Source organism: Lithobates pipiens, unplaced genomic scaffold (assembly GCF_037356315.1).
Source record: "Lithobates pipiens isolate NorthernLeopardFrog02 unplaced genomic scaffold, aLitPip1_a1.2 Scaffold_23, whole genome shotgun sequence".
Lineage (NCBI taxonomy): Eukaryota > Metazoa > Chordata > Amphibia > Anura > Ranidae > Lithobates > Lithobates pipiens.
The window spans coordinates 251,036,522-251,051,653 of NW_027507785.1; the positions used below are offsets into that span (position 1 = coordinate 251,036,522).

Genomic DNA, 15,132 nt, shown 5'->3' on the forward strand with positions numbered 1-15,132 from the left:
CCTCATCAGTGCCCATCAGTACCACTTTATCAATGCCAACTCATCAGTGCCCATTAGTGCCACCTCATCAGTGCCACCTCATCAGTGCCCGTCAGTGAAGGTGAAAACAAATTTTTATGACAGAAACTAAAAAAAAAAAATGTTCCAAAATTTTGGTCTTTTTAGTTTGTTTAGCAAAAAATAAAAACCACAGAGGTGTTCAAATACCAAATACCACCAAAAGAAAGCTCTTTTGCTGTGGGAAGAAAATGATAAAAATTGACTTTGAGTACAGCGTTGCATGACCGTGCAATGGTCATTTAAAGTGTGACAGTGGCGCTGAAAATTGTCCTGGGCAGGAAAGGGCGTAAGTGCCTGGTATTGAAGTGGTTAAATAAAGTGCATTAAGTGCATAAACTGACACCTGGATCTCAAACCTGGTGTCAGTTAATTTGACAAAATATATAAAAAAAACTCCTATAAAGTGCTTTGAATTAAGTACATCAATTGTGATACCAAAAAACTCCACCAGTTGTCTCCACCGGATGTTGATATGTACTAACCAAATATATAATATAAATGATATAAATTGTGATACATCAATTAATACAAGTGATATCAAGTTATATCAAAGTGCTTTATGTGCAATAAAGTACAAAAAACTGCTACCAGATATTTCCAACTGGATGCTGATAATTGAGTGCTGTCTTCATAACAATTCCACACCGCTGTGGTCAGTTGTTTTCCTCCACCAACACTATATTCAAAGCCCACTCACCAGATTCATATGACACCTATTATAGGTAATCATAAATAACAGGATGAAGATGGCGTTTCTAATACTTCCCTCAGCTGGTCACCTGCCAGTATCAATAGCCACAAGATAGAGACTCCCACAAACAAGAAAAAGAAAAGGATGACTCCCATGGTGAAGTATGTTGCATTTATTTAAAACATGCAATAAAAGTTCCACTTGCATTGAATATAGATAAACACAGATCGAGATAAGGGAGGCTGATATGCGCTCCACCTGCATTCCAAAATGGAAGTGACGTGCTGACAAAACACGTTGGATGGGATCTTGCATGACACGTCACTTCCACCATTTTGGCTGGTTTACACTCTGTGCTGCTGTGGCTCACAGCAGGGGGTCCGGTGCATCCCTGTTCACCACTTAATGTCCGAATTAGATCCAAATTTTTGCCTGAATTCAGCCCTGAAACAGAGCCTAAGACGCACAGGACCCTTCTGCTGTGCAGTCCGTGGCCGCTCCCGGAGATGTGTGGACCGGCTCCATTGAAAGTCGGTCACACTCTGCTGTCATGCGAATTGGACGAGGGGAAACTCGCATTCAATTCGTATAAGTGTGAACCCAGCCTTAGACATTTGTCACTGAAGCAAGTTTCTCCACTGGAAAATTCCTCTCTATGCTTGTTCCAATGATAGATCACTTTTAGCTCTACTGACAATGATCACAAGGAAATAAAGAGAGTTAAAGAATATATAAACTCAATATTTCATATTCCTATGTGCCTGCTGTACCATGTAGTGCAAAAAGTATCCTGTTTCTTTGTATTGCTTCCTTGGTGTGACTTCCTTGGCGTTCCTGCCAGTCCCTCTGCTTTCCAATTAAAAACTGACTACATCCGGTACAGTTCTCTAGATGTGCTGGAAACTCGGTGTGCTGTCTTCCAATGATCAGACTTGTCCTGACACACTGCCCACTGCTTAGCCATTCACTGGGAAGTTCAGTGTGCTGCTGTTTCTCCTCCCCCAGCTACAATGCAGCCGAGAACAGAGGAAGTGTGATCACTTATGAAAAAGAAGAAAAAAGTATTTATAATATTTTTATATACACTATTTTACAAAATGTATTGGGACACCTGCCTTTACATGAACTTTAACGGCTTCCCAGTCTTAGTCCGTAAGGTTCAATATTAAGTTGGCCCACCCTTTGCAGCTATAACAGCTTCAACTCTTCTGGGAAGGCTGTCCACAAGGTTTAGGAGTGTGTCTATGGGAATGTTTGACCATTCTTCCAGAAGCCCCTTTGTGAGGTCAGGCACTGATATTGGAGGAGAAGGCCTGGCTCGCAGTCTCCACCTAATTCATCCCAAAGGTGTTCTTTCGGGTTGAGTTGCAGGCTAGTCAAGTTCCTCCACCCTGGACTCGCTCATCCATTTCTTTATGAACCTTGGCCATCCCCAAACTGTTCCCCCAAAGTGGGGAGCAGGAAATTGTCCAAAATGCCTTGGTATGCTAAAGCCTTAAGAGATCCCTTTACTGGAACTAAGGGGCCATGCCCAACCCCAGACCATAACCCCCCCCCCCCCCCTCCACCAAATGATTTGGAGGGGTGGCCCAATACATTTGGAAATATAGTGTGGATGAGCGAGTTTGGGGTGGAGGAACTTGACTGGCCTGCACAGAGTCCTGACCTCAACCCGATAGAAAACCTTTGGGATGAATTAGAGCGATGACTGCAAGCCAGGCCTTCTCGTCCAACATCAGTGCCTGATCTCACAATTGAGCTTCTGGAGGAATGGTCAGACATTCCCATAGAAACACTCCTAAACCTTGTGGAAAGTCTTTTCAGAAGAGTTTAAGTTGCTATAGCTGCAAAGGGTGGGCCAACTCAATCTTGAACCCTACGGACTGAGACTGGGATGTCATTAAAGTTCATGTGTGTGTAATGGCAGGTGTCCCAATATTTTTGGTAATAGAGTGTATATACAGTAGAAGAAATGCCACTTTGCTACAATGTAAAGTAGTGAGTGTACAGCTTGTATAACAGTGTAAATTTGCTGTCCCCTCAAAATAACTAAACACACAACCATTAATGTGTAAACCGCTGGTAACAAAAGTGAGTACACCCCTAAGTGAAAATCTCCAAATTTGGCCCAATTAGCCATTTTCCCTCCCCGATGTCTTGTGACTCATTAGTGTTGCAAAGTCTTAAGTGTAGATGGAGAGCAGGTGTGTTAAATTTGGCGTTATCACTCTAATGGCACGTACACACGATTGAATTGTCCGGCGTACTTAGTCCGGCAAACAATCCGGCGGATAGTCCGGCGGACTTTCTACCGAACGGACTTGGCCACACACGGACACACAGAAAGTCCGGCGTTTGCTAGCGCGGTGACGTACAGTACGTACGACGGGACTAGAAAAAGGAAGTTAAATAGCCAGTAGCCAATAGCTTCCTTTTCGTACTTGCTTCTGAGCATGCGTCATTCTTAGTCCGCCGGACTAGCATACTGACGAACGTATTGTCCGCTGAAACCCAAGTCCGCCGGACTTTACGCTGAGAAAGTCCGCTGAATCCCACACACAATCGAATTGTCCGGGAAAATACATTTCGGCGGACTAAGTACACCGGACAATTTGATCGGGTGTACGTGGCATCACTCTCTCATACTGGTCACTGGAAGTTCAACATGGAAAAAGAATTGTTGCTCTACATAAAGATGACCTAATCTATAAGAAGATTGGCAAGATCCTGAAACTGAGCTGCAGCACGGTGACCAAGACAATACAGTGATTTAACAGGACAGGTTCCACTCAGAACAGGCCTCACCATGATCAACTAAAGAAGTTGAGTGTGCATGCTCATCATCATATATAGATGTTGTCTTTGGGAAATAGACGTATGAGTGCTGCCAGCATTGCTGCAGGGGTTGAAGGGGTGAGGGGGCAGCCTGTCAGTGCTCAGACCATACGCCAGATGCTGCATTAAACTGGTCTGCATGGCTGTAGTCCCAGAAGGAAGCCTCTTCTAAAGATGATGCACAAGAAAGCCAGCAAACAGTTTGCAGATGACAAGCAGACTAAGGACATGGATTATTGGAAGCATATCCTGTGGTCTGATGAGACCAAGATAAACTTATTTGGTTCAGATGGTGTCAAGCGTGTGTGGCAGCAACCAGGTGAGGAGTACAAAGACAAGTGTGTCTTGCCTACAGTCAAGCATGGTAGTGGGAGTGTCATGGTCTGGGGCTCATACTTTAATCTCCCCATCTAAGACACACACACCCATGGGTCAAGTCCTGGGGAAAAAGTGTGGGAACTCCCACCCAATTTCATCCAATTTTCATATTGTGTGTATGAAGCTTAAGGGCCGGTTCACACTGCGACGCGAGGCGAGGCGACACGGCTCGCCTCGCCTCGCTCCCGCAAGTCGCCCCCATTCAGTACTATGGAACCGTTCTGAGAGGAGCGACTCGAGTCGCTCCGACTCAGAAAAAAGGTTCCTGTACTACTTCGGGGCGACTTCGGGGGCGACTTGCATTGACTTCTATGCAGAAGTCCTCTGCAAGTCGCCGCTGAGCTCCCAGCAAGTCGCGTCGAGGTAAGTCGGAGACGCCTCGCCGCGGCTCGCTGTGTGAACCGGCCCTAACTGTTAGTACATAAAAAACAAAAACAATCCTCAGTAAGCATAAATACGGTAATGCTCTGAATAATCAGCATTCATTCAATTGTGCTTCCATGCAAATGTGAACATCATGTTCTGATCTTTATTGGGGAATGTTATTTTGTATATAGAGTGTTTATGTTGTGAGTTTACACTTTTCATTGAACAGAGTTTGGACAACACAGGGTTAAATGGAAAGGTCATAAATGAATGATGTGTTCCTGCTTAGGAGATGTATGTTAGCTTGGGGGGCTTCAAACTCTGCAGGGTTCCAACACACACACTCGCTGCTATTCCAACCCTTTACATATTTCCACATAAACTTACCTCTTGGCATTAAACTTTGTCAGGTATTGTGCTCAGCTTACCAACCCAAACTCATGTTCCTCCCTCGGCTCACCTCTCTCCCTGCATGTCCTGTTAGCAGAATAGCTGTGCTCCTCCTCTGGGTTCTCTCATCATATGGCACTGAAGATAGAGGAGGGGGGATTCAGCGGGACACACAGAGCAAGTATGCAGGAGACTGGGAAGGGAAGATGAGGAGACAGAAAATCGTGAGGGGCCGGCGGGGAGAAGCGCATCACGATAGGTCTGACTAAATACAATCTCTTAGCAGCAGGGACCTGATCTACCCATCAGCTAGCTGTGATTGACAGGTAGATCGAAGAGGAAGCTGTCATGGGTCCCCTACTGGCAATGCCTGAATGGTCAGGGGTGCGGCACTTACTATTGCGAGCTGTGGTGTACCTGCCACACAGCTTGCATGCTTCAAAGTCTTGCAGGACACGGCTGCTAACGGGAACTGAGTTCCTGTTGTGGAAAAAGTACAGGAACTCTGTTCCCATGCATTCCTGCAGGACTTGAGCCCTGCACACACCAATAAAAACCAGATGAAGGTTCTTACCCCTCCTAAATCAAAACGTAAAAATCTAAACTTAAAATCTAAAAAAGCTATTTCATCTAAACTTTAAGCTGGGCCCAACCTCTAAAACACTACTCTAAGGGCACTTTCACACTGAGGCATGGGGGCGTTGGTGTAAAAGTATGTTAGTTTGTATTAGAGGCGTTTTTAACCCCCGCCAGTAGCCAAATAAAGGGTTAATAGTGCTTTGCAGGTGCTTTGGGGGCGCTGCCCATTGATTTCAATGGGCAGGGGCGCTTTAGGAGTGGTGTATTCACCGCTCCTAAAGCACCTCAAAGATGCTGCTTGCAGGACTTTTTTTAACGTCCCGCAAGTGCACCGCTCCAGTGTGAAAGCCTGAGGGTAGCCTAGTAGCCTAAGCCTCCACCCACACCGGTGCAAATTGTCATGCAATTTGACTGGTCAAAATCATATGACAAATCACACCCTATTGTTGGAAATGGAACTGCTCAAATCGCATGAAATTGTACAGCTCTCAGCCAAGTCGCACCTGAAGTCACACAATTTGGTGTGACCAGGGGCTAAAATCCCATTCTACAAACTGGGCACCCAAGTTTCAGAGATGTTAAAAAAAAAACATAGTTATAAATGAAAAACTTCCCTCTGCAGGCAAAACCTGTATGTATTGCATAGAGGCACTGATAAAGCTAACAAAAGATTTTACAGTTGGTCTGAGGCCAATATATCTGCTGGAAAAGAGGTTTTTCATTTTGTAGCAGGGTTTCTCTTTATTACGGGGGCCAAAATAAATGAATATAAAACTTGCAGTAGCAAATTGCACATAGGAGGATATGCTAACCAAGAAAAAAAAGGATAGTCCCTTTACAATATAATATGTAATAATAATATATTGATATAACAAATAGGTCTTGCTCAAGAGATTGAAGCCTGTTACAATAGACTTGTCTGAATCATAGTATTGCTTGACCTAATTACAATAGGACAAATACGGCAGCAAAGATCACCAAGACGCCCATAAGCTTAAGCAGCGTATTAAATGAACCGTGAGCCATTTCAGTATTCGTGATGCGGGTCTTCATTGGCTTTATGATACGATCCTTCTGAGTTAGAATGGCTTTCCTGGCACCCTTCCATTGCCCTGGTCCCCACAGACGATACTGGTAAGGTGTACATGGACCAAAGAATATCTCCAAGGCCAGCTTGGGATCGGACAGGAATAGCTGCTTAATATTGGGCTTACAGCCTACTTCTGCTGCAACTTCATCCATGTAGGGTACATAATCCACTTGTATGGTGTGACGCTCACTTTTGACATACCTGAAACAAGAGGTTTTGGACAATATTGTGTAAAGATTCCAGGAAAAGACAATTGTAACCAAATAAGTATATACTTGTCCACCCAAAAAAAAGGTTAAAATGTGTATTTTGACCAATATCATAAGACTTGGTCTCCTTGGTTCGTCTTCAGATACTCTCAAGATTACGAACAATGGCTAGGTAGAACATGAGTTACGATAACCCACATTTACTATTGTCATTACTGTCCTACCTTTTGAATGACTCCTTACAACCTTCTTTCAGAGTGTAGCCCGCATAATGCTACACCTGGATTCCTATGAACACCCAGGCAGATACTCACTTAACTGTAACTGGGAGACTATTGGAAATTCATAATAAACTCCCAAAATCCTTGTGACACCTCTGTAGGATACAACAACCCCCTGTCCTTCACCTTTCTTCCTACATTCTTATCTCTACTTTGTCTCACCTCTCTATGAATACTCTAAATGGAAAACTCCAAGATATTGGTGGCAGATTATGTTATCTAATTAAGGCCTCAGGCAATTTCTGTGGTTCCATGTGTCATTGCTGTTTTGATAGATCTCCACCCACTGTTTTAAAAGACATAGTTTTACCTGTTTCTACTTTCCTGATAATTAGTAACCTATACACAACATGTGTCTGCAATTGGTGTGCAATTTTTTCTTACAATAAACTTTAATGTTAAAAAAAAAAATGTGTATTTTATTTTGTGAGATGCACTTTGGGGATGGGGGAATGTATTTAGCTGCTCGCTGACCATGTAACATAGTTGTGTAGCAGGAACATAAATGCCCACACACTGCACATATGCATCCATGGTAGCTGAAGTTTCTCTACTGAGAAAGAACTTGCTGCACACTCCCAGCCTAGTGACCCAGCTGCCAGTCTCTAGTTATGATTGGGAGATATCAGGACAAGCTCATGATCATGTGACTGCTGTGAAAGCCAATCATGTTGGTCGTGTAATTGGGAAATCTGTTCTGCCCCTCTACCTAAAGAACCAGTTAAAGGGACTTGATGCATGGGCAGGCAGATGGAAAGGGGTTAAAAGAGACATTTGGGATTAAAAAAACAAACAAACAAATATACATACATTTTCACCTATGTGGCTGAAGCATCGATCCGAACTGAGTTCACATGCCTGCTGATTGCTCAGTTCTCAGTCTTCACTGTCAGTCATCAGCTCTCTGCTCCGCCCCACCAGTGCTCACTGGAGTGCCAGGCTGTGGAGGGGGCAGAAGTGGCTGGCTCAGGCTCATGGCAGAGTGCTAAAAGGCTGAGCCAGCTGCCAGAAACTGGGCAGATACAAAGGCAGTTACATAAGCACGTAGGCTAGGCCACCAGAATTGTTGGGAAATGTTTCAAAAGAGTTGAGTCTTCCCAGGGTGGCCAGCAGCTTTTGGAGAATGGCAAATCTGGAGCTCAGCAGTATGGAGACTCTCTGGGACAAAGTAGCGGTCACAAGGTTTCTCAGGAGAAGCATGGACCTGAGCAGCAAGAATTGTGTCACTCAAAGAAGAAGTGAGACTGGTGTGAACCGTAGCCAGAATACAATCAGGAGGAATCACAGGAAGCAGAACCAACTCCAACTTGGAAGTGGAGGAAAATTGTCGTGACAAGGCATCAGCCCTTACATTCTTGGTACTGGGTAAGAAGGAGACAATGTAATTGAAACTTGACAAGAAAAGCGCCCATTGTGCCCTTCTGGGAAAGAGGCGTTTAGCCTCAGGCAAGAATGTGAGATTCTTATGGTCAGCAAGAATGGGAACCGGTAGAGTGGTACCTTCGAGGCGATGTCTCCATGCTTTCAGGGCTAACATGATCAGCAACAACTCTCTGTCACCAATCTTGTAATTGCACTCCGCAGATGACAATTTCTTGGAAAAGTAACCACAAGGATGCATAGCGCTCTCAGAGATAGGATGTTGAGAGACAGAAGGGCACCAACACCAGTCTCAGAAGCATCAACCTCAAGGATAACAGGTAACATTGGATCAGGATGTGCCAACACAGGAGCAGAAACAAAGGCAGCCTTGAGACTCTGAAAGGCTTTAATGGACTCCGGAGACCAACTTTGTGGGTTACCGTCCTTTCTGGTCACATCAGTCAGGGGCTTGACCAGAGACAAGTAGTTACGAATAAACTTCCGATAATAGTTGGCAAAGCCCAGGAAACACTGCAGAGGACATAAACCCAAGGGTCTGGGCCACTGTAGAACTGCCGAAAGTTTCTCTAGGTCCATCGAAAAACCAGCAGCGGAAATGACATAACCCAGGAATTGAATCTGTTCACAAAGAAACTCGCACCTCTCCAGTTTACAATAAAGATTGTTCTCTCTTAGTTTCTGAAGCACACAACAGACATCTGTGTGGTGGCTCTCCAGGGACTTGGAAAATATGAGGATATCATCGAAATAAAACATTTTGGAGGACATCATTAATAAATTCCACGAATACTGCCGGGGAGTTACAAAGGCCAAAAGGCATTATGAGGTACTGGCCTTTTCTGGTATTAAACTTCCACTCGTCGCCCTGTCTTACTGCATTGTGGTGACCAGGAGAGAAACTCAGCATGGAGCCAATCAAAAGAGGGTTGTGCCTCTGTAACCAAGGATAACCTGCTGAAACGTAGGTGAGGAAATAAATTGGAATTGGATTATCTCATGGTGAAGAGCCTCTAAGGCCATGAACAACGGAACCGTCTCATGAGTCACATGGGCAGGCTGTAGAGGTCTCCCGTCAAGAGCCTCAATGGCAAGTGGAGTGTCATGCAGCTACAGTGGAATTGAGTGCTTTGATACAAATGCAACATCAATGAACAGGCCTGCAGCCCCCAGAGTCGATTAGAGCCTGTATCTCGATGGATGACTCAGCCCAAGAAAGGGTGACCGAAACCAGGGGCTTATCCTTCTGGATACCTGGGGATGAAACAACGCCACCTAAGGTCTGTCCGTGGCAGGACCTTAAGGTTTGGGCGTTCCCTGGATGGGTAGGACAAGACTTCAAAAAGTGACCTGCTTGGCCACAATAAAGGCACAATCTCTCCCTCCTCCTAATGGTTCTCTCATCTGCGGAGAGATGCATGAAACCCAAGTGCATTGGTTCACCTTCACTGACCGACTCAGTAACAGGAGGCATGGAGAGGTGAGGGATGCATGGGTGGGACTGCAAAGCTCAGAGACAAACGTACAGGAGGCTTCCACAAGTGCTCCTTAAAAAGAGTCTTTTTCTGAGTCTGGAGTCAATGAGGATGGAAAACATGATCAACTTCTCCAGCTCAGTGGGTACATCTCGGGCTGCTATCTTATCCTTGATGGTATCCGAGAGACCATGAGAAAAAGCAGACACTAGGGCCTCATTGTCCCACGCAACCTATGCTGCCAGAGTACGGTTTTCAATGGTGTAGTCAGAAACAGTTCTCGTACTCTGTTCGATGGACATGAGGCACTTGGCAGCAAAAGCGGATCGTGCGGGAACGTCAAATAACCTTTTAAAACGATGCCACAAACTCAGGGTAGCTCAAGGCAACATGTTTTTGTGTCTCCCATAGAGGGTTTGCCTAGACCAAGGCTCTCTCAGAAAGTAAAGATATCACGAAACATACTTTGCTTCTGTCTGTGGGAAAAGCCTAGGGCAGCATCTCAAAGTATATCTCAACCTGGTTAAGAAACCCTCTGCATTGGACTGGATCGCCCCCAAATCGCTGGGCAAGTGGAGTGGAACCAGACATACCTCTTATAGAGGTAATACACAAGGCGGGTGCCTGCACAGAGACTGGAGCAGCAGCAGGGTTGGCCTGCAAAATAGGTTGTACCAGGGCGGCCACAGTGGGAGTTTCCAGGTGAGAAGTGTGACTCTGAAGCATGTGTAACGCCATGGCAAACTGATCCATGCGGTGATCCAATTCATCCAATCTGGAAAAAATATTACCAATGAGTGGATTGACTGCATCTTCTGAATTCATGGCCTTCACCTACTGTCAGAAACCATGAAATCAGGCCGAGAAAGAAGTACAGTTAAATCACACTTGTTTAATAATAAAAGTAAAAAGAACAAACATAGTCAAAACATAGCCGCAGTTCAGTAACCGGAACGGATAGTCAGCCAAGCCAGAAGTCAGGGATCAATGTAGTAGAACAGCAAGCAGGATCTGGAGCCAGAAGGGACGTCAGCAAAGCAAGTCTTGAACATGATCGCAGGAGATAGTTACTGTGATGTTGACCTGTGATGTGATGCAGAGATCCACTGGGCTGAACGGCTTAAGTAGGCTGAGCTGAGTAACTGCTGAGTAACTATGGAGAGAGCTGGCAATTAGCCGACAGCTGAGCGGCGAGCTCTGAGAAGGAAGGGCTCAACCCAACCCTGACATTCCCCAAGCAAAAGGTGTAGGGTAGTTGTACTGGCTTTGAATGGCTCTATGCTATCAATTGTTAGCCGGCTACCTGGGTATTGCACCTGTCTGCTTCTCTTCTGTAGGCTCTTGGGTGTAATGGTTGAAGCTACTCACTCAGTCCCTTAGGTGAATTCTTTGGCATATGTGGCTGCTGAGCAGGCCTCCTGCTGGACAGATCCCAATGGCTCCCAGAATGTCTTCAGCCAGGCCTAGTGAGACTGAAAGAGTGCGAGGCTTTGTCTCCTGTTCTCTCTATCTCTCGCTCACTCTTCCTCTGGCTCCTTCCTTCTACCCAGGGGCAGAGCCCCCGGCACAGGTGTCGGCTCCAGGCAACTGAAGCCTGGACTCTGCTCCCACATGGTCAGGCTCTAGAAGATTTATGACCTGTCTTTCCACCTTCTAGGCTGTCCTCACCCAGGGATTGTAGAAAACTCCACCCGCTACGTTCTAGAACCCTCCAGCATTTCCAGAAGGCAGGGGGAGGCAACAGAGACTCGGAGCTCTGCCAGCTAACTGTAAACAATTTAACCCCAGCTCCTCTGCCTACAGAGGAGCCCAACTAAATTTTTGTACACACAGAGGGGGCTACATGTAATAATACTGTGCCTTCTCCCCCCTCCCTCTCTTACATTTGGATATCATTTTTATTTTTTTTGCAACCATTTATATGGGCTGCAAGACAGCAATTCTGCATTTCCCACCAAGGTAAGAATGACACTTACGCCCTCTGCCCTCCCCGTATGTGTGCATATGTGCTGCAGGGCTCCAAGTCCCGCATGCACAGGTTGTTTTGTGCATACGCTAACACAGTCTATTATCTATGTAGCGGATGACATTTTGGAGTTCTGAGGGTTAATTATGTAGGTTGGCCTTGACGTCAGTCTGGCTGGGCTATGTTAGACATTCTGCCTGGTCATGTGAATAGGGAGGTGCACATGATAGGCCAGAACCAGGCCTGGTTGGACGTTTTGAGTATCAACCTTCCCGGAGCCAATCAGTGGTGTCTGGAAGGGGGTACTTAAGATGTGTGGGTCACGTGTTCAGGAGAGAGGAGTTTGTGAGGCCCGTGTGGTCTGTTCTTGTTCCAGGACCGGGGTAGCCCTGTGAGGGGTCCCAGTCACGGGGTGTTCGACATCCCGCAACATGTTCCTTTTAGATGCCCCCAATAGACCTGTCTGGTCTGGGGCAGGGATTCCTCTGTTCCCATGTCTCGGAACCAGCTGGTCCAAGGCGCAGTAACTGAGGGAAGATTCAAGGTGCCCGGGTGTGCTCTCGGCTTGGAGGGGCACCACAGCTCGTGGAAGTGACCGTGGAGGACTCTTAGGAGGAGGGCCGACAAGTGGCATCCTGAGAAGTGCCTGGTGGTTACTGAGTTGGGAAGGACATTGACGAATCCACGCTTTTTCCAGTACTATTAAGGAGACAGAGAACGTTCCAGGTACTGAAGAAAAAGGTTCCTGTTCACCCTTAGTTACAACTTGTACACCTTCATAGGATTGTTTCAAGTTTTGAGTCAACGTGCTGACTGCCATGATCTCTGGCTAGAGATCTGTTCAGCCTTGAAGTACCCAGCTGCGAGTGGCTGCTCTCTGGGTGGAATTAGAGACTTTGTTAGATCTGCAGTTCAAGTTACCCGAGTTCTTCACCTGTGCCCTCTGTTCCCATGAGAGGCTGTGCTATTGGATGTTATCACTGCAAAATAAAACCTTCCAAAAGGACTTTATTTGTGTCAGCGTTCAAGTTGGTGGGTATCAACCCTGGGAACCCCTAGACGTGGAAGGACAAGCCAAGTGGAGGTAACCGGTAAGCCCAGTTAATTAAGGCCACCCTACAAAGGGTTATGGCTGCAGGAAATGAAAGCAGTCTGGGATCACTCCATGTCAGATCATAGATCCAATGAAAGGAACAGAGCACCTCCTGTCTTTACCCAGAATGAAAATGGGTCTTGTCAGCTGCTCGCCATCATGGACATCCTGCTGGCATGCAAGGTACCGTACTGAGCATCACACAACACTGGGACATAGGGGCACTAGAAGGACTGCAGACAGGACTAAGGGCCTCTCTTTCTGACCCCCATCACCCTTCTCCGTTAACCCCCCTCTCTCTGTCACCCCTCTGTCTTTCTCATCCCCCTCTCTCCCTGTCACCCCCCCCCCTCTGTCTCTCTCTGTCACACTCCTCTCTCTCCGTCACTCCCTCTGTCTCTCTTTGTCATCCCCCTTTGTCTCTTTGTCACCTCCTCATCTCTCTCTGTCACCCCCTCTCTCTCTCTCTGTCACCCCCTCTCTCTGTCAGCCCACCTGTCTCTCCCTGTCACCCCCCCTGTCTCTCTCTGTCACTCCCCTCTGTCTCTCTCTGTCACCCCTCTGTCTCTCTCTGTCACTTCCCACATGCAGTCTCTGACAATCTCTTGTGCCATGTATGCAATATCTGATCATCTCTTATACCATGTCCACAGTCTCTGACAGTCTGCCGTGTATTCAGCCTCCGATCATATCTTGTGCCATGTCCGCAGTCTCTTACAGTCTCTTGTGTCATGTATGCGGTCTCTGACATCTCCTGTACTATGTCCGCAGTCTCTGACCGTCTCCTGTACCATGTCCACAGTCTCTGACCATCTCCTGTACCATGTCCGCAGTCTGATTGTCTCCTGTAATACATCTGCAGTCTCTGACCTTGATAATGTGATATTGACATTGTTGAAAAGTGTCAGAGCATGGGTGACCTTAAAATGATGCCCCCCACCCCCCCGAAAAAAGTTCTACGGACGTCCTTGATAGAGATACAGATTCTTATAAATTGTTGACTGGTTCTGTTTAAGAAGATTGGCTAACCTGTTCTGCAGGGCTTCCTTTCTCTTTTTGATCTCCTCCTTCATCTCACCCATGGGTGGAAGCTTGGCTAGACCTAAGACAAGTACATAAATAGTTAAACATAACATTTAAAAGCCAACTCTATGCACAGCTATTTTTATACATGTCTTTATTCCTTTATTTACACTAGCACATTTTTGCATTTAACATGTAGGACAGCCCATACATTTCAATGGACTGCCCTGCACGTGACAATTGCAGCAAAAAAGCTGATGCACCTTTTTGAGCTGCCAGTTTTTTACCATTCATTTTTTGAGCATTTATCACATTGTGCAAGAAAGCGGGTACCAATAACAATAAATGACAGCACAAGCGCAACATGCATGCTTGATGCATTTCTCAAAGCTTTTATTTTGTTGGTCAGTATTGCTCCAATGTCCACCTGAGGGGAATGAAGCTGCTCAGCTTTTTAATCTCTGGCCCAGCTGGTTGTCCTCCTCTCTAGGTAAGGCTTGGGCCCCTTTTTGAGCAGTCTGGGACTTAAAACATTATTTAATTATGTATTATTTTGCTTTTTGTATTGTATATTATTATTATGTTTTTTCATTGTAGATATTTCATATTCCCCAACCTCCTGAAGAAGCAGTTTTCACCATGAAATGCGTTGAGATATATCGGCTGTACTCATGTTCCTTTTTATTGCTAACTCCAGATCATTGAGGTATATTCATGGAAATATGTTTAGCTTTCATGATAGGAACTGCATCTTAGCCCATTGGGGGTAATGCTTTTATATTTATGTTCAGTGTTGTAATGTCCATCTAATGGATTTGTCATAATCAATATCTGTAATAAAATATGGATGATTTTAAAAGAAGATTTATGTATGATGTCTATGGAAGTACTAAGAAAATCCAATCTTCACAACAATTTCTAGAAATGATTTGTATCTCTATCTATCTAGTACTGAGGCGTACACAGCTATACCATGCAGCTCGTTGTGGCAGCCCCAGCCTGTAATTAGACAGTGAAAGGGAAAGCATCCAGCTGATGAGCTTATCTCCATCTTTTCCTATCAGCATGCTTACTGTTTGCACCGCAGCACAAATGACTGGTTCCTTGTGCTGTTTTGATCCCTCCCAGTCAGAGCTCTGTTGTAGAGGGACTACAACAGACCAATACCAAATAAAATTCAGGTATTTCAGCTGGAACAAACCCTAACCACGCATGTGTGATCTGCTGTGGCCATCTTGGATTCTGGCATATGGAAGTCCTGCTTGTAGCGAAGCACTTTATTGTCTCCCTTTGCTTGTAAGTGCATAGACTGAATA

The 15,132-nt window shown here is 45.6% G+C and overlaps 1 protein-coding gene across 2 annotated transcripts in view; it reads right to left on the reverse strand.

Moving 5' to 3' along the window:
• Nucleotides 1-6,013: 6,013 nt before the first annotated feature.
• Nucleotides 6,014-15,132, reverse strand: part of LOC143928261 (flavin-containing monooxygenase 5-like) — an 84,885-nt gene continuing 75,766 nt past the window's right edge. For both annotated transcript variants that reach the window (XM_077453025.1, XM_077453024.1), the window contains exons 8-9: nucleotides 13,823-13,895; nucleotides 6,014-6,590 (exon numbers count right to left, since the gene is read on the reverse strand). In XM_077453025.1, the coding sequence (XP_077309151.1) occupies nucleotides 6,245-6,590; nucleotides 13,823-13,895 (419 nt within the window). In that variant the 3' untranslated portion in view covers nucleotides 6,014-6,244. The remainder of the gene's footprint in view (nucleotides 6,591-13,822; nucleotides 13,896-15,132) is intronic.